General features: G+C 42.6%; 1 protein-coding gene across 6 annotated transcripts in view; it reads left to right on the forward strand.

Annotated features, from left to right (window-relative positions):
- Nucleotides 1-25,944, forward strand: part of usp32 (ubiquitin specific peptidase 32) — a 48,760-nt gene extending 22,816 nt beyond the window's left edge. The window contains exons 6-34 of one of the 6 annotated variants that reach the window (XM_084018626.1): nucleotides 3,959-4,090; nucleotides 4,253-4,360; nucleotides 4,651-4,766; nucleotides 5,111-5,173; nucleotides 5,481-5,564; nucleotides 6,393-6,454; nucleotides 6,566-6,668; nucleotides 7,155-7,317; nucleotides 7,881-8,059; nucleotides 8,924-9,064; nucleotides 10,252-10,417; nucleotides 12,681-12,838; nucleotides 13,675-13,756; nucleotides 13,846-13,920; nucleotides 14,288-14,426; nucleotides 14,515-14,620; nucleotides 14,755-14,928; nucleotides 15,351-15,525; nucleotides 15,613-15,764; nucleotides 18,255-18,366; nucleotides 18,450-18,649; nucleotides 18,824-19,008; nucleotides 19,115-19,201; nucleotides 19,472-19,592; nucleotides 20,033-20,224; nucleotides 20,843-21,068; nucleotides 21,169-21,611; nucleotides 21,701-21,793; nucleotides 22,295-25,944. In XM_084018626.1, the coding sequence (XP_083874752.1) occupies nucleotides 3,959-4,090; nucleotides 4,253-4,360; nucleotides 4,651-4,766; nucleotides 5,111-5,173; nucleotides 5,481-5,564; nucleotides 6,393-6,454; nucleotides 6,566-6,668; nucleotides 7,155-7,317; nucleotides 7,881-8,059; nucleotides 8,924-9,064; nucleotides 10,252-10,417; nucleotides 12,681-12,838; nucleotides 13,675-13,756; nucleotides 13,846-13,920; nucleotides 14,288-14,426; nucleotides 14,515-14,620; nucleotides 14,755-14,928; nucleotides 15,351-15,525; nucleotides 15,613-15,764; nucleotides 18,255-18,366; nucleotides 18,450-18,649; nucleotides 18,824-19,008; nucleotides 19,115-19,201; nucleotides 19,472-19,592; nucleotides 20,033-20,224; nucleotides 20,843-21,068; nucleotides 21,169-21,611; nucleotides 21,701-21,793; nucleotides 22,295-22,468 (4,211 nt within the window). In that variant the 3' untranslated portion in view covers nucleotides 22,469-25,944. Of the gene's footprint in view, nucleotides 1-3,958; nucleotides 4,091-4,252; nucleotides 4,361-4,650; nucleotides 4,767-5,110; nucleotides 5,174-5,480; nucleotides 5,565-6,392; nucleotides 6,455-6,565; nucleotides 6,669-7,154; nucleotides 7,318-7,874; nucleotides 8,060-8,923; nucleotides 9,065-10,251; nucleotides 10,418-12,680; nucleotides 12,839-13,674; nucleotides 13,757-13,845; nucleotides 13,921-14,287; nucleotides 14,427-14,514; nucleotides 14,621-14,754; nucleotides 14,929-15,350; nucleotides 15,526-15,612; nucleotides 15,765-18,254; nucleotides 18,367-18,449; nucleotides 18,650-18,823; nucleotides 19,009-19,114; nucleotides 19,202-19,471; nucleotides 19,593-20,032; nucleotides 20,225-20,842; nucleotides 21,069-21,168; nucleotides 21,612-21,700; nucleotides 21,794-22,294 lie in introns of all 6 variants that reach the window. The other 5 variants (XM_084018628.1, XM_084018625.1, XM_084018627.1 and 2 more) reach the window with 5 other exon arrangements.
- The last annotated feature ends 340 nt before the right edge of the window (nucleotides 25,945-26,284 follow it).

Genomic DNA, 26,284 nt, shown 5'->3' on the forward strand with positions numbered 1-26,284 from the left:
GAGGAGCAATGCTGTGTACTGATAATGTGTTTTTTAATCAAATGTAAAGTGATAATGCTATGTTTAAATGGCATTTTAAACGTTAAGGATATTTTGATAATTATCAGGATTATATCCACAATCGTATTTATTTTGGCTGGGGTAATCGAGACATGACATTTCCATATTGTCCCATGCCTATTTGCAAATTGTATTTTGTACAACCTTCCTCTGCTAAAAACATAGTCCAAGAGAAGTTGTATTGTGGTAAATGTTGACAGTGGGGGAAATGTTTCAGTGTCATGCACATATTAAAGACATGTATGGAACATAAAAAATATACAGTGATACAGTTGTAGGGAGTAAATTTAGCTGAGCTTTATTTTGCCAATTAAGGACAGAGGGCTGAAAGAGCCTGTCTTGTCCAGAGAACCTGGACGCTGCCTTTAATCTGCCTGCTCACAGTTTATCCTCTTAACGTTGTGTCTGTGTAAGTGTGTGTGTGCGCGTGTATGAGTGTGTGTGTGTGTGTGTGTTGGGGAGAGAGTGACTGACACACTCTTGGTTCTTAACTCTTTCCAGAACGAGAGAGCTTGACTCATGACAGAGCTTGAATCCGTTGCTAGCTGACAATGTTACAGTATTACGAGTTGAAAACTTCGGGAATAACGGCCTTCAGGACAGGATGACGTAGTTTCTGTTGCTATGGTATATGCTGGCGGGGGCAGCACCTCTCTAAGGATGTTCCCTGGAGAATGGTATGGTATCTCTGCTGTCAATCGGAGAGAGTCGCACCTCTAGGTGGGTATCATGTCGGACAAGGCACCTGACTGAGACGGGACTGTTCTCCATCGTAGATAGATAATGGATGGAGGTCCCAGGACAGATGATGTTGTATGCTGTAACGCTTGTTAAGCCCTCTGGGGGAAATTTGTGATTTGGGGCTATATAAATAAAAAGGAATTTAATTGAACAGAAGAGATGCCTTCTCATAGGACAAAAATTAGATGTCATGGTTATCCTGCCAAGATTCTCGTGATGCAGGATATTATCCCGATAATCATCAAAATATGCTTAACTCTTAAAATGACGCTAAACATACTGGAATCACTTTACATTTTGCTAATAAACAGATATTTTTACAGCGTCACAGATAAGGCAAACATATTTATTTAGTGAACATCCTTTTATAGTGAAAACAATCAAATCATCTGAGATAAGATTATCATAAATAAAGGTTTTCCTGCATAAAAAATTATAAATGCATAGAAACTTAGTTTTTGTGTCCTTTATTTTTTTAAATCGTTAATTCTCTACCATGATAGTGTGCTAGACATTTTTTTCAAATCAATGGAAATTCTCCACCATCAACTTATTGTGTTCTTGCGATAAAATCCTATATCGTCACATCCCTACTTATGACTTATGTTCATGATCTTTTCTGAAACATTATTTATGTTTATAACACAACCAAGAAGTGATCTTTGCCTTAAATTGAAAACTGTAAGTAACGAAAGCTTGTATCAAATGTCCTGTAGAGATTTGTATTATTTTTCTCCTTTTTCTTCACATAGTTCCTGATTTCTATCATAATTATATTTAGCCATAGATTCCCAGCCCTGCTCGTGAGGCATAATGGACTTATCAAGAAACCCATAGTCAAACAGACTCTGATGTTCTGGTTGTTTTCTGTATCTTAAAGGTTTTATATGCAGTCAGATTGTCTGTCGCTGTGAGGCCTGTGAGCCTCAGTACGCTGAGGGGAGTCGTAAAGCTGCAGACTTTCTTTCTTGTGTTCACAGCACCTTTCAGTGCTCAAGAATGCAACATTCAAAGCTACTCATCATGCTGAAAAATAACAACAACTGAGAACAGAGAAGATAATTGAATTGTTGGTTTGAGGAAACAGCAGTTTGCTTTTGTTTGTAGCTGAGAGATGAGCGAGACATGTCAGGCTTCATCATCTGGTTTGAGTTTAAACGTTTTCAAAATGTATTTCTTTACACTTAAAGACAGAAAAATTGAGGAGTTGCTCTTTATAGTTTAATATTCTCTGTTTTTTTCTGGTCTGGCCCACTTGAGATCAACTTGGGCTATTTGTGGCCCATGAGGTAACATGAGTTTGACACCCCTGCTCTAGCATTTTCTATTGTAAATTACCAAAGTCAATTTCTGTCATCATTACAGAGATTTGAATATCAGCAAAGACTGAAACAAATGTAACCTTGAGTGTTACAGGGAGGGAAGCAGGGAGAGACCCTGAGATGGATGGGAGATGTGCAGGAGACAATCCATTGTCCGAGTAATGAGTTTTATGGATTAGCAGTCAGACGGTAGCTCAGCTGTTATGAGGAATGTTCAGCACGACAAACACTATTTATTTTACTTCTGGTCCACCACAACCAATCATGGATGTATTAAAAACGCTGCAGTATAGTTACTTAACTTTCACTCATATTCAGCTTTTAAGTCTTAGCTTTGTTGTGCGTGAGCAAGCGTGCGCCAGCTTTATGATTATTGCAGAGGAAGTGTTCTTCCTTGTTCTTGTTGTTTTAGCAGCGAATTCCAATTTAGCTTTGAAATGGAAAGGTTGTCATGAGCCACAAACGCTCGTTCCATATGGTCCACATGGTCATCAATAATAAATCAGTCTCATATTATTTCCTCCATGCTATCTCCATATAGTTCCCTTCACATTCTCAATCAACTAGTTCATACTTGGTGCTCCTTTGTAATCTGTTTTGTTGGAAGTCTGGAAGCAGACTTGAACTTAAAAAGTTAAAGGGCTAAGGGAAGCTGTCTTCATGTTCATCTCTGGACCTGGATGAGTGACTTGAAAAATCTGTGGCTATCATTGTAGAGAAGTGAAAGACATAGGCTGAACCTTTAAAAAAATAGGCCTCCAGGAATGATCAGAGAGACGAGACAATGTTGCTAATTTAATTTATACATTATTTTTTTGTCCCTCGTGAACTCCTTAAAAAAGGATGTATTCTATATGTGATGCAGTAAAAGGTTTCCTCACAAAATGTGAGGTCAAGGGATATTGTCCCATAAGTCTACTCTGGACTACAGCGAGAACTGTCCTTGTGTGCTGCTTCTCCAGCAGACGACCACAACTATCATCACCCCCTCTGACTGGAACTGTGATCAACAGCTGCTAAAGACGAGCTTTCAGGAAATTGTTTTAATAGCCTGACTGGGAAGCCACAGTCAAATTTTGGCCAGGAATTGGCTGCCATTGGATTTCTGTGTCTGTGTTGTGACACCTGTCATATGTCTTGGCTCCATGCCAAAGGCTGGCTGGCTCTCTGTTGAATCCTATTACCCTAAGCTGTGGATTAGCATGCTGAAAGGGGAGACCGGTTCATTGAGCCTGGCAGAACTACATATGCTATATTGGTCTGATCTGTATCACTTTGTTACAAGTTGGATCAAATACCAATCCATTATATAAGACCAACTACGGTTTGCTGTGGCACCATGACCACAATCATGTTAACTCTACTACTCACTATGTCATGCCTTGTAAGTGCTCTAATGAGCAACAGTTTAGGCTTGGGCGGTATCACGGTATACCAGGGTATTTAGAAATACCGAAGGTATGATTAATTTAAACACAGTCATAAATAAAGACGCTGCTCTTTCTATGATGCTGTATTGATGTGTTGCGTTGTAGTGACCAGTAGATGCCACCAGAGGTTGTCTCTAAAGTATAACAGGCAGCTGAGCTCAGAAAAATGGTGATGCAGTGATTTGTTCTTTTGTTGCCTTAAAAAGCTTATAGTTTATAGTAAGGACGCCAAGTGACATACAAGTCCAGGTTCTGGCTCCTTTAAGTAACAATGTTGGTATTTTAACTTCCACTTTTTTTCTTACCTTTCTGATCAACACTAAAGATTCAGAAACCTGATCCCTTTGAACAGTGTTGCACTGCTTGTATTGTTGATGTCGGCTTCCTCTGTTTCCCGTCCTGCAGTGGAGGAGTCCGACATTATAGACTTGGAGAAGCGCTACTGGCTACTGAAAGCCCAGTCCAGAACCGGCCGCTTTGACCTGGAAACCTTTGTTCCGCTGGTCTCTCCTCCCATCCATGCCTCACTGAGTGAAGGTAAGACCTGTATTTTTCATATGTTTCATGGAGATGTTAAGCATATACATGTAAATCTATAAATGACATCATCGTGGCCCTATGTGGGTCTTCAAGCTTTTAAATTCCTCTTCAAAGAATTGTGATTTGTATAAAAATGATGGTATCGATCTTGTTTTCCAGGCTTGTTTCACGCCTTCGATGAGAATCGTGACAATCACATCGACTTCAAAGAGATCTCTTGTGGGCTCTCCGCGTGCTGCAGGGGGCCCATAGCTGAAAGGCAGAAATGTAAGAGATTACAGAATCCCAGACAGGTCACATAATCCGACAAGGCTTTTTTATCATAAATAGTTCAGGCGTTTTATTTCTCCTTTGGAGCTGTTATCTGGAAGTTGAAAGTTTGATAAGTAAAGTAAAGTTGATTTATTAGTACATAATCATTGTTGTCGTCAGAGTTTTCATTGGCCCTTGAAATTTCATTTGCATTGTCATAATTTGATTTCCAGCTAATAGACTAGAGCATAGTGTTGGGTTTCTAGAGAGTGTTGTTGTTCATCATAACTCTCTTTCCTTGACAGTTTGCTTCAAAGTGTTTGATGTTGACCGTGACGGAGTTCTGTCTCGAGATGAACTCCATGAAATGGTGGTGGCTTTGCTGGAGGTGTGGAAGGACAATCGTACAGACACACTCCCTGTAAGTTCATACCATTGCCTGTCTATACATGGATGCTGCAGCTCCACTTCCTACCATCCCACCGTAGTGAAGTGAAGCCTAAATATACCGGATACGGGAGCTGCGAACCATCGCAAGCTGAGCAGGGCCACACCTTATTAAGCCAGACAGACAGCTGTAAATCATGACGTCGACCAGGTGGCAAACATCGGTTCTGAAAAATGAAGGATATTGGTGCTCTTATAAATCACTCATGTCAAATTTTTACACCCACTATTTTTCTTTCTGGTCTTTCTCACAGCTGTAGCTTGGGATCAGGTGCTTGGTGTTTGCTACTTCTTGCTAAAATGTTTTGTTCTCCGCAGGAGCTACACAACAGCGTGTCAGACATAGTAGAGAACATCCTGAAGATGCATGACACGACCAAGGTGAGACACAATTCTTGGTGACGGAATCATCATTGATTTAGCTTTCGGGAAGTGAATCCTCTTTACCTTCTACCCCATAATATAATATGATTGTATAACCTTGATCTGCATCATTTTACGCTCCACTTGACATTCGTTTAGTTCTGCATACCGTCACTGTGAACTGCCCAGTACACCCACAGCAACTTCCCAGTCACCTGCCTTTTCCTCTCACCTCTAAGCTGTTTTCACCTATAATGACAATAGCAGAAGAATTCCATAAAAGTAAATGAGTATATGCTGACCCGTCTTTTTCCCTCCTCACCAGCTGGGTCACCTGACCCTGGAAGACTACCAGATCTGGAGTGTGAAGAGTGCTTTGGCCAATGAGTTCTTAAACCTGCTTTTTCAGGTCAGTACACCCACATACTGTATAGTATTGATTGGTATTCTAGGGATGCAGCGATACCAGTATCAGGTATCAGGTCCGTCACTGTGCTCATGAACTCATACTGTTAAAACTACTCCGATACAACCTCACCAGATACCACTGTGACAACGTCATCAGCAGCCCAGCTGCAACAATCAACACTAAATCCATTATTTATCAGTAGCTGCAGTACGTGAGCTAAACAGAGAGTCTAGTATGTCTCCACCATATTAATTAAGTGAAGAAGAAAATCAGGTTTCCTCTGATGTACAGTACAGTACGGTGTATCTGTCAGTGAATAAATGCTACAACTCATCAAGACCCTGGAGGAGTCTTGTTGTCAGCCAGTTGATAATTAAAGTGAAGCGGGTTAGCCCTGAAGTTAACAACAACACCGGCTGCTCCAGCTCAGGAACAGTTAAGGTTGACTGACCTTTAAGGTGGACCAGCCCTTTTGAGTGAAGCTGGCGGCTGTGGCTCCTCCAGTCCACATGCCGAAGTGTCCTTGGACAAGATGCTGAACCCCAAATTGCCACCAAAGGCTGTGCCATCGGCGTTTCAAAGTGCCTGAATACATTTGATTAGATCCTGATGGGCAGGCAGCTTTTTTCATTTTTAATATTTCTTTAAACTGTAACTGATAGCACGGTTAAAGTGTTAATTATTAACATCCCTACTGTAAACTTTGCTCTGTTTATATCAGGAAAACAGCATCATGTTGTATTTTAATTTGTTACAGAAAGTCAAGATTATCTGATGAAAATGAAACAGTAATTTTCCATGTTTTTGTGCATATTTGTCTTTGTCTAGGTCTGCCACATAGTTCTGGGTCTCAGGCCTGGTAGTCCTGAGGAGGAGGGACAAATCATCAGGTGCATACCTGTCTTCTTTATCCATCATGTCATTGTATACTATATCATTTTGAGGAATATGCTGTTTCCCCTAATTAATGTGTTTCCATTGTTGTGTGTATTTGTGTGTAGGGGTTGGTTGGAGAGGGAGAGCAGACATGGGCTGCAGCAAAGCCAGAACTGGTTCCTCATCTCCATGCTGTGGTGGCAGCAGTGGAAGGACTACGTTAAATATGTAAGTCAAGTTAAAGAAGGTACAATGTGTAGATCAGATATGTACTTATAGTAACGCATAACCTTTTTGAATTGTTATTGTACTGCAAGGGAAAATGTGCTATCTTTTATGTGGATGTACAATCAGAACATCCTCTTTATATATGACATGATTTCCGTCGATACAGAAGTGGTTAGTAGCGTTTTTTCTTGTTAATTTAAGAGTTATGTTTATTTTGACTTAAAATTCCCTGTGCAGCTGCTTCAATCTCATCCACACATTTTCTGTATCAGTTGACAGCTTCGATAGATTTGCCAGCAGGAAAAAAAACGGCTGTCAATGAGCACAACAGTAGACCCATTGGAATCAGTGAAAAAAAAATCTGAGAGAGATGTGTCCAGTGATTTAGAGGCCTGGAACTCTGTTATCCTATACGTTTTATATTTTATGCTAACCCTAACCCTCAAAAAAGCATACATGACATTAATCACAGATATTCCCGTCCAGGAACATAAGGGCATTGTGGTGGAGCAGCCATCCATCCTGAGCTCGCTGCGAACTCCCACCCCACCAGACAGACTGGGAGGACTGGGAACCTTCAGCACGGTCAGCCCCACTGAGGAGAGGTCACCTGATGCTGTGTCCAGCGCCTCGGAGGCCACAGAGACCGGTTAGTAAACATCACATACAATATACGGCCATTGTAAGACGTCATAAAACACACTTCATTCAAACTCAGAAACAAGTGGCGATGTATGCAGGCAATCGGCTCAAAAGCAATGTACTCAGCAGGGCGTCCACTGGTCCCGTTAGCTGTTAGCCAAACACACCATCCAGACAAAATGTGTGCAAACTTTCAGAGCAGCGAACAAGAGGTACTCAACAATGTGTATAATGGGTAGCTGTTACCCAAACTGATTCCTCCCACTGTGAAGAGTAGTGGCTGGGGTCCAGCGATGCACTCAGCTGTGTCATCACATGGGGACCCCTACTGGCTGGAGGCCATTTAAGAGTAGTGAGTAAGGAGTCAGCAAGCAGTCAATGGCAGCATAAAACATGCAAGAACCTGGTACGGGTTTTGAGAAAGTGTGAACTATTCATCATTTCTACCACCACCTTTACAATGTCCAAACTCCTGTAAATCATGAGTTCACTTGATTAAAGCTTCCCAACCTGACAATAGAGTGACTTTGAATGTTCTGTTTTTCCCTCTCATCCCTTCTGTCCCCGCAGCCCTGAGCCCACAGGTAGCGCCCTCTGCCACAGAGAGCTGTTTTGCCCGTCAGCACAATGTATCGGACAACAACAACCAGTGTTTTTCTGGAGCCAATGGCCACCTCCCGTCCCAGCTGGCAGCACAAAGACCCGGGGCCATCGACAACCAACCTCTGGTTAATACCGACCCCATGAAGGCAAGGTTGCGTGGTTGTGTGGTTGTGACTGCCGCTCGGTTGATTTTGTTGATGCGCAGTACAAAGTCGATGTTGTAGTTTGCATGGGTACAGAAGTAGCAAATTGTTTTTAAAAAACTGTACAGCTCATTTTCAGTATCTAGGTGTTCACATTTAAAAAAAAATGTATTTGGTCATACGTCTTAATTTAGTCCCGGTTACATGCCGCTCAGTGTGGTCAGGCTTAAATTGCAATTGGATGCAGGTCATGTGCAAACAAAAAGAATCATTAATATATAATTGAAAATCAATTAAGAATGCACTCTTTATTCAGTTAAATGGCCTCGAACGGTACAAATCAAGTATCTAAACATTATTTTAAGGAACCCCTTCACGTTTTTTCACATTTTGTTAGGTTATGTTTTTTCCTGCACCAGACTCGATAGACCATTATGACAAAGCAATGCCAATGTATTTAAAAAGAAAAGCTGAAATATCACATTTACATGAGTATTCAGACCCTTCACTATGAACCTGCATTTCTATAGCGCTTCTCTAGCCTTTTGGACCACTCAAGGCCCTTTACACTGCATTCAGTCTGTTTACCCATTCACACACTGATGGCAGAGGAGCCACCTGCACATCATGGTCGAACTCATTCACGCACATTCACACGCCGATGGCACAGCCTTCAGGATCTTGCCACAAGGACACTTCAGCATGCGGAATGGAGGAGCCGGGAATCAAACTGCAAAGGCTCTCAGGGACCAGATGGTGCCTGTGCATAGCATTAGGATACTGTGTCCATCTATTATCGGGAAGTAGGCAGAATAGATTCTTTTGTGCAAATATTTAACTGGTGAGTTCTGTGCTTTTCCCCTGCAGGCGCCAACGTTAACCATGGAGGGCGGCAGGCTGAAGTGCTCCTTGCAGCTGATGCCCAGCAGAGATTTTGAGACAGTGCCGGAGCCGGTGTGGCGGGCACTCTACCACTGGTACGGTGCCAACCTCAGCCTGCCACGACCGGTGAGTGAAAACATTCCGTAATACACTCCCACTCAACAGCTGATGACCCTCACTGTCACTGTGATCCAAGGGCAAGAATCGACAAAAAGGTGGACTCGCATATCAGCAATGGTTCAACAGTTTATCGAGATTATCAGAACAAGTTTATTTTGAACTAAAAGTGGGGACTAAATCGGTAATTATCCCTCATTACACACTAGGTTGGGAGCTGAACCAGGAGAAGGAAACATACTTTATTTTTATGCCTTTGCAGAATATGCACTGAGCGTTGTCCCGCCGACCCTCTACATCAGTGATTGCGTTAGTTAGAGGCGGTCATTTTGACAGACAGGGTTGTAAACGTTCTGTCCTTATCTATTATAACGTCTCATTTTAATTTTCATCTTTTTAAATAATCAGACATAGCCTCGGCGTATTTAAACCCGATACATTTTTTTGTCATCCAAACTGGATCGGACCGAGCCAGTAGAGCTGCACCTACGCTACTGAAGCCGATACATATTTTTTAAGAAATGTCCTCCAACAGACGAATTCTCATGTCTGTTTTAACTGTTTTCTGAATTCTGAACCTGCATTCTACGATGGTGTATTAGGGCCATTGGAGGTAAAAAGAAAAAGAGGGGGCAGTATTCAGAGAAAAAACTCAAAAGTCTTACATTTGCAAGAAAAGAAATTCACTTGCCGTGATGAGTTGATGACTTTTCGGCATCAGGAACGCAATTGATAGATAGAAGGTCTTCGCTGGTTACATCTATGGGCAGTTCAAATGGGATTTGTGTTACAGCAGGACACAATACGACAGATCATCAAATTAATCGATCCTCAAGGTGTGGAGTTTATGACTTCATAATCTCAGAGAATATTCAAGTTTTTTTCCTCGTAATTGTATGTTTTTCTCCGAATATTTTACCTACAATAGCTCTAATACACTGACCCTGAACACACTCACTTCATCGGGAGGGAATCCTGCAGCATGTGCTCCTTCTGCAGCAGATGCACTGGGCTCTGTGACCCGTGGTGGTCACAGATCAGCTTCAATGCCTCCAGTCCGTCAAAATGACAGGCAGTCCTCAGATTTTTCTTTGACCATGTGGAATGAACTAGCAAAAGCAACCTTAATGTCAAACCCTGGTCACAGATTTCCAGACTGATCCGGTTTATAAAACTTTCCCCTTCCTCACCTGCAGGTGATCCTGGAGAGCAAGACAGGTCAAGCAGAGCTGGAGCTCTTCCCACGCTACCTCCTCTTCCTCCGCCAGCAGCCGGCCACGCGCTCCCCCCAGTCCAACATCTGGGTCAATATGGGTATGACCAGCCTGCGAATGTTCCCACCGTATTTACCCCCACCAAGAGGTAACGTAAGCCTGCAGCAAGATGTAAGCCGCCCACAAACGCTTCATTGAGCTACCCTGCATCCCCTCCTTTTAATCCTCCTTAAGTGAACTGGTCCAACCTGGCAGTTTTCTGGAGTGGGCAGTGGAATGTACCAATGGCCCATGAAGGGGAAAGACTGCTGATCACCCTACTAGTTGCATAATTCAAACCTTTTCAATCTTCACAGACCTTGCAATTGAAGTATTAGTTGGATGACACTTGTTCTAGTGCTCTACACCTGCATTAATATTCAAATCATAGAGACATTTTAAATTGTTGAAAGAAGATTATTTGAAACATATGCTTGCTGTTTTGAAGAACTGAAAACTGATCAAATTTGAATTTGTCTGAGTCCTACTGTGTTTTTTCCACTCGGGACTTTCTGAGATTTGTCAAAAACAATGACACAAAAAAGACTTTCTGGAAAAGAAATCACCATAATTGAGAAAAGCAAACAAATAAAAGTCTTCTTTTATACCTGCTTTAAAATGTGGATGTCATCACAACAGGAAGAAATGCCAAAACATAGTATATGACCTGCATTTATAACCAGACGACCTCCTTGCGAAGAGTCTAGTGTGACTGTCAAAGTTCAACAGTTTCTATAGGAATGTACCAAAAAGTATCAACCCCCATATAAAAACTGCCACACATCTGTCACTTAAAAAAAACATATTTTACTAATATAAGACTTCCACTGTAGGCGGTTGTTTATTATTAGTATAAAGTAGAGATACTGAGAATTACTATGGGTATATATATATATTGGTATATAGTATCATATGCCAATTCCAGCATCAGTAAAATAAATATTTAAATATTTATTTATTTTATCATGTAAAATAAAGCTGATAAATGCCTGATCCTTTCTGTACACGACTGTGTTTTATCAGCCTGCTAGTGTTGCAGCTCTTGTCTTCTTTACCACAGCCGGGCTCCACACTGCAGCATTTTGTTACATAATATGCAAGTGAAAATTAGAGCGTGTGGAAGTCACAGTGAGATCCAACTTAGATGCTAATTATCCTTGGCAAAGATCACTGTTAATGGCCCTTTGCAAACCCCTTTTCTGTCCATCCTCTGTCCAGCTATTATGTCATAATAATAATCAGATCGTTGTAAAAAAAAAAAAAAATCATTGAGGTGGCAGCGTCTCATTCTAAGCTCACTTCCACTGGTTAAAAGAATGTTTTTGTTCTAATGTCAGTAACCGTAAAATCAGTAACTTGATAATAGGCCGAAATAAAACCAATCAAAACGACCGGTTCCTAAAAATACGCCCCACCGGACCGCCCATTTCGCGACACTGGCTTAGAGACGTTGAGACAGGACCGGTCATCTTATGACGCTCAAGTGATTTCTTTTCCTCAAAAACAATACAAAATAGACCCACTCACTCACAATAATTGAAGCTGAACATCACTCCAGTGCTTATCTCTTTGCATGATGTCTAAATGGATATAATGGACAAAATGGAACATTTCCCTATTGCAAACAGAAAGCAGATGACGAAACATAAAGTGGAGACAGTTGCTCCTGGGGAATCAAACATCAGTGCTCAGCGTAAGAGCACTGGTCCAAATCAGGTCAACATATCAGGTTTCAAGCCACAGTGAAGCTTTGGCTTCCATCATAATCTGACTGAGCAGCAGCTTGTCATCGCTGAGCATTTAGACCCTCTCTCAGGCACATGGCTAAATATCTCTAATTGATCTAATTATGTGCCATATTCCACATAATGCCTTCATGACAGCCTGAGGCAATAGTAGAGCACTCAAACAGGTGTAGAGGACACTTCCTTTACTGGTCAAATTGAATTGCAAAGCTGTGTAGATTGGGGGGGGAAATGTAATTCACATTAAAATCACTAGTTATATTAATCATTTTGAAGTCACTATCACTAAGGTGAAGCTTTTAAATGTGTATTTATATTGTATTGTATATTGTGAATAGGACTGATATCGATTGGTTTGCATTTGATTTAATCCAATCTGAGTCCACTAAATCCACTAAGTTGATTGACCAATCAAGTCTCGCTGATTGACAAAAATGCCCTTTCTTGCTGCTTTCTTACAACTAATCCTCAGTCACCAGAATGCTGTTGTTGTGAGCTTGTGTGTAGCCAACATTCAGTTTCAAAACACACAAGGATCTTTTACATCACAGCTTAGAACAAGTCAAATGTCCGCAACAAACGCCTGCGTTTGGGTGGGTTTGTGAATGTTCCTGTCCTACCTGTTAGCAGGGAACGTGCCATCCCCCAACGCTCCTTTGAAAAGGGTCTTGGCCTACACGGGCTGCTTCAGCCGCATGGCCACCATCAAGGACATCCACCTCTACCTGTCCCAGAGACTCCGCATCAAGGAGGAGGACATGAGACTCTGGCTCTACAACAGTGAGGTTGGACCGCCATGACTTTTATACATGAAACACTCTATTGGTCAGCCAATAGAGCAAGACACCGACCTGTGCCATCAGGGTGTGAATGTGTCAGTTAAATCCATTACAGCCTCTGCCATCAGTGTGTTAATGTGTGTGTGAATGGTGACATGTTAGGTCAAGCACTTTTGAGTGGGAGGAAGATTAGAGAAGCATTAAATACATGCTCCATTTGCCATTTATTGTTAGTACTAGGGATTTAATCACAGGTCGCAATTAAAAACACTCACAATAAGTTGTGGTGAATTTCCATTATCGGGATAATTGTGAATATCAATCAGCTAGTGGCAACTCGACTGTAAAAAAATATCTGTATCGCTCGTTTTAACACCAGCTTGTTAGCAATATTTGAATATGTAATGTTAAGTGATGGTATACATTAACACATTAACATTATTCTATACCATCAAGGCACAATGTAAGCTGGAGCCCCTTGATGCGAGTATTATTATTATTAGCTAAATGTGAGGCTCTAGCTTGGGGGGGTCACATGTAAAAAATCTTGTTCTAAGACTTTCATAATTTCACTTTTGTATCTGCGTGATGCATATTTCTAAAATGAGCTATGCTAAATCAAATAACCACACGGTGAAAAAGAGGCTAGGTCGAATTTCAGCACAGAAGAAGTTTACGCTGGGGTGGACTGGGGTCAGTGTGGGTCGAGCAGCTTATTTTTGCTTGTGGGTCCCCCTGCAGGTTAGTCAACCATGTCTGATGGTACCTTTTTGAAATGAACCGATGCATAAGACAGACGCACTGAGTAACAATAAATCGAAAGTTACTACTCTGTCCTGCAGAATTACCTCACCCTCCTGGATGATGAAGATCACACACTGGAAAGCCTGAAGATTTACGATGAGCAGCAGCTGGTTATCGAAGGTCTGGAATTAACAAAACTCTGCTAATAGTGTCATATATCAGGTCGTTCTAAATGTGTTTGTGAACTGGTTTATTCTCTTCCTCCACAGTCAGAAACAAAGACATGAGCTGGCCTGAGGAAATGTCTTTCATTGCCAACAGTAGTAAGATGGACAGACACAAAGGTAAGCTGGATATAGCCGATTATGTGCTAGTCGAATGTACATGCATTATTATGCCTTTTGTCACAGCAACACACACTTTATTGCCAACTTGGCAACTTTCTCAATCGATTCGGCTTGTGTCAAAAGATCATCAGGGAAATACTAATAATAGAATACACACACCTTTACATTCTTGTTGTCATCGCTCTATATATTACTGAGCTTTTAGGAAATATGTGTTTGCATCTGGGATATTATCAGGATCATTTGTAACAATTTTCTCTAAATGTTCAATAGTAAAATGTATAAAGGTCATTGCTGTTGGTCAGTAAAGATTTTGTGTTTTCCCTTAGTGAAGTTTTCGTTCCATCTTGTGTTTTTATCTCAGTTCCCACAGAGAAAGGAGCCACTGGCCTCAGTAACCTTGGCAACACCTGCTTCATGAACTCCAGTATTCAGTGTGTGAGCAACACTAAGCCCCTCACAGACTACTTCATCTCAGGGAGACACCTTTATGAACTCAACAGGTGCCTTCTAAGTCACTTTGCTTTAAATCTTGCCACCGTTATCCTGAACGTGTCATTTTAAAAAACGCATGCATCGGTGCATTTTCAGAACCAATCCCATCGGAATGCGAGGTCACATGGCCAAGTGCTACGGGGACCTGGTGCTGGAGCTCTGGAACGGGACCCAGAAGAACGTGGCTCCGCTCAAACTCAGGGTAAGCAGCCTCATCACTTGAAATGTGAACCACATTTGTACGTTTTCTGTTTTAAAGTTGTCAGTGTGCAGCATCTTTAATGACTGGTTTTGGTTCTAGAAATAAAGTTTATGATGTCATTACTTTCTCCCCAGTGGACAATAGCAAAGTATGCCCCGCGCTTTAATGGCTTCCAGCAGCAGGATTCCCAGGAGCTGCTCGCCTTCCTGCTGGATGGTCTGCATGAAGATCTCAACAGGGTACATGAGAAACCCTACGTGGAGCTGAAGGACAGCGATGGGCGGCCTGACTGGGAGGTGGCCTCTGAGGTTAGACTTCCCACTGCTGATCATATACTGAGTAGTACTTCATACTGGTCTATATCTATGATCAATGCACATTCACACTGATGGTGCATGGATCATAGAACAGTATGATGCCGACAGACGAGGTGGCGCTGCACCGAGCAACAAGTTATTAAGACCGTCAGGGTGAAAGTGAGAAATATACACACATCTATTATAATGTAATTCATTCCCATGCATGCTGATCAGAATAATGTGAGTGAGTTGCTATGGTTACGTGCACACTCTGTTTCTTCGTCTTTCTGTCAGTGAACCGGTCTTGTACTTGGTTTTCATAGCAGCCTCAATCTAATTAATGAAGACTCGTGCAGGTGGCTGTTTGTTGGCGGAGAACTGCAGGGAATTTGTTTTAAATTCTCATATTTTTTTCAACCTCCAACCTTCAGGCATGGGAAAACCACCTCCGGAGGAACCGCTCCATCGTGGTGGATCTGTTCCACGGTCAGCTCAAGTCCCAGGTGAAGTGTAAGACCTGCGGACACATCAGCGCTCGCTTCGACCCCTTCAACTTCCTGTCTCTGCCGCTGCCCATGGACAGCTCTATGCATCTGGAGATCACTGGTGAGGAGGCTGAAGGGAGACATGCTGATCATGTATTCCTGCTATGTTTCCTACCTGACCCCATGCATAATGTTGGTGTGTTTGTAGTTATTAAACTGGACGGCTCCACGCCTGTGCGTTACGGCCTGCGGTTGAATATGGATGAGAAGTACACAGGGCTGAAGAAACAGCTGAGTGAACTGTGCAGTCTGAAGCCTGAGCAGATCCTCCTGGCTGAGGTCCACACCTCTAACATCAAGGTAATGAGGCTGGTCCACTCATCACGCTGCTGGCCATAATGTCTTTCCTCCAGTACCACTATCTATAATCTATTGGGATGGAAGCAGGAATTTTGGAGACTAAAATTCTACCAACAGTTCAATTAATCAATTGACTGATACTGATGGGGGGGAAGTTATCTCTAGTTATCTAAATCAGCCACAGTGTGCTGTGTTACTACCTTGTAGCCTAAATTAATTATATATAAAGATTAAAAAGCTACTGGCAGCATATTAAATCATTTTTAACCTAATATTGTATGCACTAAAGCCTGAATGATAACCATAGACTCCACCAGAGAGAGACATTCAGGTCTAGGTGCTCCATGGTAAATCACTAAAACGTGATATGATGTTGTTGAGTGTCAATTTTGAAATAAAGAGGAAACTGCAGGAAAGTCAAAATGGGGAAAATAAATAATTTGGAGGCCAGGTGCAAAATTCCCTTCTGGGCATTTTGGGGCCTCATGAAATTCTGATGTCCAGATCTGGCAACTGGGATGGTTGTTTAGACCATCCACATGTCGAAGTGCCCTTGGGCAAGATACTCAACACTGAATTGCCCAAGGAGGTGTGTGAATGTGTGTGTCACTGACTATTAGATGACATCCTGATGGGCAGGTGGCACCTTGCATGGCAGCGTCTGTCGTTGGTGAATGATGACCTGTGGTGTAAAGCATCGTGTGTATATATATATATATATGTATATGTATATGCAGGTCCATTTACCATTTACTGTTCTAAAGGCACTCAGGGATAAAGCTGTTTTTGAAGCTGTGTTAATATTGGTGCCTTTGACTTATTTTACCAAAGAAAACCAATAATCCAGCTTGAAGATGTGAAGCTGATAAATCAGAAACCATTTGACAAGAGCGTAACTGATGAGGAATTGAACTTTGGAAGCACAACAACAAACAAAATGTCAGTCTACACTGCAAAAACAGCCCTTCTAGAAAGAAGTAAAATATTCTCATATTCAATCCAATTATCTTGTATCAAGCAAAAAAATCTGTCAATGGGGTAAGCTTTTTTTGCTTGACAAGCAATTCTTAAAATAAGCCCAAATTTCTTAGCTCCGAAAGACTAAAATGAGACTTTAAACTAGACAGAAAATCTTAAACTAATCCAAATTCTTCTAAAACAAGCAATGAAAAAAACACTAATTCAAGATTAAATTACTCAAAATTAGAATTTAAGTCTCTTTACTAATTTAAGAAATTACACCTTAATCTGGGATTGATAATGAGCATAAAAGTAGTTAAAATAAGACATAATTTCTTAAAACAGCATAACAAATATAAAAGTGATGTCTTAAATCAAGATACCAAAACTTCCTCAGTTTTTTTTTTTTTTTTTTTATGGCTGGAGTGCCATGCAAGCCTTTTTTATTTTTATTATGAGAGAGACAGTGTGGAAAGGGGAGATAGAGGGGGAAGACATGCGAGAAGGAGATTGCCAGGCCGGGAGTCGAACCACTGATCTCCGCGTCGAGGCTGAGCCTCCGTACATGGGGCGGCTGCCTTATCCACTGCGCCACCGGCTGAGCCTCCGAACATGGGGGGCTGCCTCATCCACTGCGCCACCGGCTGAGCCTCCGAACATGGGGGGCTGCCTTATCCACTGCGCCACCGACCGCCCCAGTTAATATTTTTTATTAACTTTGCAATACAATTGCTCAATTCAACATCCAAAAAAAAAAGGGCACTTCTGCATTCCAGATCCATCATAATCAAACAGATTGAAAAGCCAGTTTTGATTTGAACCTCACTATCAAAATAATAATACATCAGTTATTGTAGCAGCATAGCAACTAAACATCATGTTGCAGCTGGTTTGCAGCATAATATCCCATATGGTTTTCAATCTCACCAAGCAACTGTCCTGTAATGAAAATGAAAATATTAATAATAAAAACTTTTGTCCTTGTTTCATGGCATTCTTGAATTGAGATGTTGTGCTAATGGTCTTACTCTTAAAATAAGGCAAATAATCTTGGTGCCCCGCTGGGTTTGATCGTAAAACATTTTTATACTCTTTTTCTGGTTCATTCTAGCTCAAAATTAGCTGGAATATCTTATCAAGAAAAAGTAAGGCATACTTTCTTAAAATGAGATATTTGTTCTAATGCAAAACTTGCTTGACAAGATTAATATTCTTTTTGGACAAAAAATAAGACTTATTTTCTTGATACAAGGCTTTTTTTACTTTCTTGAAATTCCATTTTTGCAGTCTAGCTTATGAAACCAACACTTGTGTGTCTCTAATATCAAAAACAATAATGATTGTCTAAGAAAGGGCACAAGGTTTCACACGGATCCTGTATATTCAGGTTCCACCACTACTGATTTTGTAGTCTCAGTGCCTGAAGGTTTTATTGTAATCTACACAGCTGCTCCATCACACCTGCTGTGCTGTCTGTTACTGTACGACAGTGAAGTGCTGCAGTCTGACGTCCAACTTCTTTGTGTTCAGAACTTTCCTCAGGACAACCACAAGGTGCGCTTGTCCGTCAACGGCTTCCTGTGTGCTTTTGAGATCCCTGTTCCGGGTTCTCCGATGTCACTGAGCTCCCCCACACTGACAGGTAAGGCTGTTCACTCCCACTTTGCCTTTGCACTCTTGTCAGTATGGATCTGTCTGAATCCATATCTCCTCTATCTTTATAAGACATCACCCCAATAGTCAATGGCTTGGCTGCTCATGAGAACCTGGGCAATAAGCCCGTCCTCATCCCCAACGGTGGGCCGAGCACCACGGTGCCATGTAACCCAGAGACACCCCTGGCCAACGGGGTCGCCAATGGGCACCTCACACCGGTGCAGGAGAGCCCCTTCATTGGATACATCATCGCCATGCACAGAAAGATGGTGGGAACCCTATGCAAACGTTATTTTCAAGTTAAATGTACTGTATCATTGTCAAATTATTTCTGATACCAAATATTTCCCTTTATCATGTAACATCCCACAGTTGGTTGTAGTTGCTCTAAAGGTGATAGTTGCCTCTCAGCTATCGCTTACAAATTTGCGTTGCCCCTTCAGATGCGTACGGAGCTGTACTTCCTGTCGGCTCAGAAGAACCGGCCCAGTCTGTTCGGTATGCCGCTCATAGTTCCCTGCACTGTCCACACCAGTAAGAAGGATCTGTACGATGCCGTCTGGATCCAAGTGTCCCGATTGGCCAGCCCACTGCCCCCACAGGAAGCCAGCAACCACGCCCAGGACTGGTAGGCTGACAGGCTGCTCCTTTCTCCAAACATCGTAGGGTTTTCAAATGATGATATCCACACAGACGGTGTGCTTGAACTCTTTCTTGCTTCTTCTACCCGGCAGTGATGACAGTATGGGCTACCAGTACCCCTTCACTTTACGGGTGGTGGGTAAGGACGGCAACTCCTGTGCCTGGTGTCCATGGTACAGGTAGGACAGAAGATTTTACACACAAACTGTGGGGAGGAATGATTCTGTCGGTGATGAGATTGTGGAGATTTTGATATAAGATTATCCTATTTCATTAGAACATGTGTGCAATGTGAACATTTATTATCAAATACATTTTGCTTTGCATTTGGTGTGAACACGGCATAACATTTGATTTTTGTCACGAGCAGAAAATTCAACCTTTGCAAAATCTTTGCATAATGAACAAACCAAGCCCAGTGAACTGCAGCTGTGCTTGTGTGTCTGCAGGTTCTGTCGAGGCTGTACAGTGGAGTGTACCGAGGACAGAGCCTCTGTAGGAAACGCTTATATAGCTGTGGACTGGGACCCCACCGCCCTGCATCTCCGCTACCAGACCTCCCAGGAGAGAGTAAGACGCTTTATTTCATATCCTTCCTACCGCTGTTCATAATTGTCAACAAATAAAATGAGCTCTCGGACAATATTTCAGCCTCAAAGTGAGATAAACTTGTCAACATATAAGAAGAGGGACCATTAAGATCGTAATGGGACTTCAGCTGGTTCATGTGATATTCATAACCAGTAAAGATACATAATGTCACTGTGGGTATGCTTCAACTGTACACAATAGGTCAGTGTAATGAATTGGCCTCGCCTATCGATTCAGCTAACTACAAATGGTTACTTACCAATAAAAGACTCTTGGTTTCCTCTCAAACCTTTAGCCCCAGGAATCGCGTGGTTTGACATAAAATGTTTGAGCTGCTGGCTGTGAAGAAGGCAGTTACAGAATAGAGTGATTTCATCGTCACAGCTTTCAGTATCATCACCATCATGGTTTCCCTGCAGATTGTGGAGGAGCACTGCAGTGTGGAGCAGTCCCGCCGTGCCCAGGCTGAACCCATCAGCTTGGACAGCTGTCTGAAGGCCTTCACCAGCGAGGAAGAGTTGGGTGAGGACGAGCTCTACTACTGCTCCAAGTGCAAGACGCACCGGCTGGCCACTAAGAAGCTGGACCTCTGGAGGCTGCCGCCCATACTGGTCAGTGGCAAACGTCTAAGTCTGCAGCTGGGTCCCAATTCAGGGGCCGTTATGGTCTGTGGCGCCTGGGTCCTTTGAAGACCGTTTGCATCACCTTTGCTGCCCTTGTCACCTAGCAACCAGCTGCAGTTGACAAGAAAAAACATAAGTAATTCATGTTATATGATTAAAGTGGAGCCAGAGATGGCATTTTATTCTTTTTATTTAACATTCTGATGGAGGATGTGCTTCATGGTATATTTCAGGCTGAGAGTGTATTTCTGACACATCTCCCGCTTGTGATCCGCTTGTAGACGCCATGTTGATTTAAATCCACTCGTCACCGTCGTGCAATGAATCTTGGGATAAGTCAGGCCGTGAAGGATCTATTAGTTGGATCCTCTGAATCAGGAAATGAAGGCCGTATTTCTCGGCTGCATCTGAAGGAGTCTTTGAAATGGGACAGACTTGTAGCAGCTGCTGTGACACGTGTGGTCTTTAAAGGATGCGGACGCTGGATTGGGACACAGCTCGTGTCACAGGGATAGGTTCTACATGCGGTTTTCAATAATATTTACTGTTTGTATTGAACATATTTGAGGAAGCTGCATGTGTGATGATGTGTGTCCTCTACTTCAGATTGTCCACCTGAAGCGCTTCCAGTTTGTAAATGGCCGTTGGATTAAATCCCAGAAGATTGTCAAGTTCCCGAGGGAGAATTGTGACCCCAGCGCCTTCCTGGCCCCCAGAGACCTAGAGCAGTGCTCCCTCCACTCCTGCAGTGAGAGCGAGGATCTGCTGAGGGTTGGAGAAGACAACCTGTCCTCCATCTCTGCCCCCGCTGGCTTCGGCAACCTCCCCAAAGGTGCCGTATGTTGATATTTAGTCAATGCACTGAGGTATAAATGAGCAGCTAATGGCCTGATGGCAGAGGAAGTGTATTTCACTCTGTGGTTTCCCAACAGCCTCCCCTGCCTCGAGCAGGAAGTCGGCGCCTTCTCTCAGCCGGACCAGCAGCCCCTCTGAGAGCCCCAAGATCGGCAGCGGAGGCCGCAGGCCAGGCCGCTTACGCCTGCCCCAGCTGGGCAGCAGACACCGCCTCTCTAACAGCAAGGAGAACCTGGATGGAGCTGCTAATCCTGAGGCCGACAGTGACGGTGCACCAAAGCCAGACACGGAGGGGAGCATGGCACCGGGCCCTCCGGCATCAGAAGAGGTGATCACGTCAGAGGCATCGTGCAACACCGAGGCGTCCAGCAGCCACTGCGACGTGGTCCTAGTGAACGGCGACAGCAATGGGCTGAGCTCCGACTGCAGCACCGAGAGCAGCATGGACCCCGACGGCCTGCTGCTCCAGCACAGAGACAACATGTGTCTGGACGCCATCTACAACCTCTATGCAATATCAGTAACTATCACACGACAACATTACTCTCATTAAAGTGTGTATTCCTCAGTGAGCTTCAGCTAAGATGTTTCTCTGCTTCATGTCATCAGTGCCATTCAGGAATCATGGGAGGAGGCCACTATGTGACGTATGCCAAAAACCCCAATGATAAATGGTACTGTTATAATGACAGTAGTTGTAAGGTAAGACAGGAACAAAGTTCTTTTTCTATTTCCACAATTAATCGTATACCTTTTAATGGTCACCAACTAAACATGTATCTGCATAATTCTGTAAGTATTCACTGGAAAAATCTGCCACCATCATTATTATAAACTGCATAGAGTGCTAGATTGGAAAGCTTGATGTGCTCAACATGAAATTAATAATACAATAACAAAAATTTAATTTGATTAGGATCAACTTTCTTATCGCAATCTGTGATAAAATCATTTATTTTCCCATCCCTAATGCACTAGATTTTTTTTTACAGAGAAGCTCTGATCAGTTACAAACTATACAAACTGATAAAATCAATTATAATACACAATATTTTGAAATTGTTGTACTTTGGAGGCCTCTAGTGGTGGATGCATGCCACCACACACCTTAAATCTGCCTGTAATATTTCACAGAATGTTCTCAGCTAAGAACACATCACCGATTCATGGTTGAACAATCGCTCCCCTCTGTGTCTCCTCCAGGAAGTGCACTCTGAGGAGATGGACACCGACTCGGCTTACATCCTCTTCTACGAGCAGCAGGGAGTCGACTACTCCCAGTTCCTGCCAAAGATCGACGGCAAGAAGATGGCTGACACCAGTAGCATGGATGAAGACTTTGAGTCCGACTACAAGAAGTACTGTGTCCTCCAGTGATCGCGCAGCGTCTTCCATCAGCTAGCACTACACCTGCCGTGAGCAGGAAGTACTAAACGTTCAGACGATTCTGAAGGATTCTCACAAACTGCTCATGACTTGAGTCGGACTGACGTCCCCGTCTTGAGGGATGCCTTGCAGCACTTTTCTTCACTTGATCGCAAACATATTTTAGTTCAAAGGTTTGCCAAGACAGCAACGAAGCTCTGGTGAAAGCACTAAACTGGTGCACTTTGCTGAGCCCGATGAAACAACCCCCTCCTCCTCCTCCCGTGTTGAACAACCCTCACCGTAACATGTAACATACTGTATACTTGCATACTAACGCATCCCTGAATGTATGCCAGTACGGCCCAGTCATGAAGTTGCATTGCTGTTGTGCATCTATCACTGGTGATGTCAGAATGGGGGGGAAAGAAACCAACCCTTTTTTCCTCCTGGAGTTGTCATCTAATCAGAGCCTGGAAATCTGACCTGTAGGAGGAAAACAAGGCCACAGACTGAAGTCCAGGTCTGAATGCGAAGCCAATGAAATGCCAAGTGTAAATGGGGCCCCAGAGTTAAAGATGCGGTGTCGATGTCATATTTGATGCCAACATGATATTGACATTAGTTATCTAGTTTATTGGATACTGTGACAAACTATTTTATTATTTTTCTTTTTTTTTTAAAAAAGGTCCTCACAAGGTTTTATTCGCGATAATGTCACTAGGGAAACATACGTCACATGCTACCTCATCGCTTCCCGCAGTCTGTCGGCCAACTGTACCCTAAAAGTCTGTGACAGTATTAATATTAATAATAATATCTCCCACCTTCCGCGACACCATCAAAGGTCCCGATGTGGACATAAGATTAGTTTTAGCCAAAACTGTGTTTCCTGCAGCTGCCAAATATCAGTGGTGATCTGTGCAATGTTGACCTGTGTGTACACAATGACTTCTTTAAAACTCAGATATCTTGAGTGTCGATGTAGGTTTGTTTAGGACAGGTGCCATGATTTCAAAAGAGACGGATAATATACAGTGTTTAGTGTGTTGTTTTATAAAAGATTTATTGTTGATTTTTTAAAAGGCAGGCTTCAGTAGCCACTTCAGGTTAGGAATGGATCTTAATCTCACAGCTTCACCTGAGGCATCACAGTGCTGTCGCAACTCCAGCTTTTCACCTGCTTCGGTCCTCACCCGTTGAGATTCAAACTCATCTGAAATGAATGTGCTCCCCAATGAGAAACCCCTTAAAGTTGGTCATTTGGGGATCACTTTATTGTGGTTGAAAATGGTTTTACCTGTCATTTTATCATTATGCTATTTAATAAGCATAGCACTCCTATGACATTGTCGGACCCACAAAGGACAGTTTTTAAAAGCAAAAATTGATGTGGCAGAACGGGAGATGCCTTGTGAATACTTGGGGCCTACAATACCCACAATGCAGTCGGCCATTCAGGCGTGCTTTGCAAGAAGGCGGTTAAACGGCTACATATCTCCAGTAAGCTCACTTCCTTAACTCGCTACTCTTTAAAGGTCACTCTAAGACATCTCAGCGTTGCCATGGATGGCGTGCTCACCTGCACCTTGTGGTGATTTTCAAGTTGGTACCCTGCTGAACATCTGTGGAGGCCTGCAACCAGGCAACGTGGTCCGATCCCTCTGGCTCTTAGAATCTCCTGGGCCCCAAAACTAATTTGATAAATTACAAATTATTTGGTAGTATGCACCTTAAAAGCCTTCATTTATACCAAAACATAAGAGTGTATTATTGGGGGCCCATGTGTCAAAATCTTCTTTTAGTGCTTTTAGCATGTTACTTGATATAATATGCTGCATATTCCTAAGTGAATGTGTTCAACGCATTGACCAGAATCTAACTTGTAAAATACAGTGAAACACTGTACCCAATGGGTAGGTGTCCACGTTTGCCCTGGCGCCCCCTAGTGGATTACTTTGTCCCTAAAGAGTCCCATAGTGCCATAACATCTGATGGAATTGTAAAATCAGTGGAAGATTTCTCGGAAAAAGAATGTTTTGTGAAATGGAGACGATTTGAATTAATACACTTCCAATCAATTAGATCCAGTTCATTGCTCGCATAATCTGGCAACACGCAAGCATACATTTCAACATGTTTCTGATATTGGATTATTAATGCATAAATATATGTATTAAATATTGAATTTGAATTTTAAGGGAATTCCTCTGGATATCAAGAAATGCTGAAAAACTAAATGTCATATCTGTACAATATAGCCTGTCCCCATAAACCCACTGATACCAGACGGTTTCTGTTACACACACTGTAACAGAAACCAGACTGTAGTCAGATCCCCCAAAAAAACAAACACATCACCCGACTTTAGGTTTTCTGTGTGCCGAGTCTAAATATTGGTTTCGTGTCTCCTCCTTTCATCGACTTGATGTGACTGAGGTTGGATTGAAATGTTTTGCAGACCTTTGCGTCTGCTTGTGTAGCAGCATGTGCGGAGCTCGTCCTGCGCGGGGCTCGGTCTAATCACTGTGAACAGACGGTCAGCAGTTTCCCCACTTTGTCTTCTAGATGACGGGAGATGAATCTCTGTGCTCGTCTCTTTTTAGCTGCTGTATTTATGAAGAGGAGACGTCTTTGGAGAGTCACAGAATGGAACTTTATTTTCCTTTGCAGAGTGTGTTTGTTGAACAAATGTACAGATGAGGTCTATTTATGTTTTGCTTGCTCAGCTCTTTTCGTCCGCCGCCCTCCTGCCTTTGCACCGAGCTGTAGACGATGTCCGGTTTGTGTCAGTGTTTAAAGCGTCATCACGTGGCTCAAAGGGACCGTCCTCCTAAAGACTGGTCTCTTGAGGAGCCACTTTGTAATGTTTGCTTCATTTAAAGGTGCAATAGCTGTCAACTTATTTTGTGGCTGTGAATGTTCCCTAAAACGACTACTTGTGTGATGCTAAGCTTCCCAGACCCGGAGCTTCAACTATATTTGCAAAAACACAAGTTAAAGTTAATTTGAGCACAATATTCGTAATCCAGGAACAAAGAACTTAACTTTGACACTGAGATTGGGCAAAAGGCCAATCTTGTGACCATTGTAAACTAATAGATTAAGCCTCTCTCCATCCCCAGAAGCCCCGCCCACCTGCCCCCCCACCCCCGGAAGAGTCATTCAGAGTGTCGGCAGGCAATGCAATCTACTACTGAGCGGTCTGTCGGTGTCTGTAGCCTCTTTCTATTTAAGTACATTTCTGTTGGATCGGAAACAGACGTATTAATTTAAAGAACTTTTTTGTAAGGTTATTGTTTAAAGAAAGTGACATTGCACTGACATGAAAACGTGTACATAAAATGTGTTTTGTAAATAAGCCAATGAAATCTATGTATTTCAGTATGAACTGGACAAAATACTGTACTTGTAGTTGTATATGGAGTGATACCGTTGATCTGTAACAAAATAGGCAAGCAACAAATTAAATTCTGCAGAAGAAAGAACACCCGGCTGAAAATGTGTGTTTTGTGGTGTGTGTGTGTGTGTGTGTGTGTGTGTGTGTGTGTGTGTGTGTGTGTGTGTGTGTGTGTGTGTGTGTGTGTGTGTGTGTGTGTGTGTGTGTGTGTGTGTGTGTGTGTGTGTGTGTGTGTGTGTGTGTGTGTGTGTGTGTGTGTGTGTGTGTGTGTGTGTGTGTGTGTGTGATGTCGATAGACTCACCACAAAGTCTGGTTCTAAAAGTGAAGCCAAGGCTGAAGTGCCTTAAACTTGCATTCTCTACTGACTCTAGTTGCAAAAATAGTTCTGATTGTATAGAAGTCTGTGAGAAAATGACAGCATGATTTA

Source organism: Eutrigla gurnardus (assembly GCF_963514095.1).
Source record: "Eutrigla gurnardus genome assembly, chromosome: 10".
Taxonomy (NCBI): Eukaryota; Metazoa; Chordata; class Actinopteri; order Perciformes; family Triglidae; genus Eutrigla; species Eutrigla gurnardus.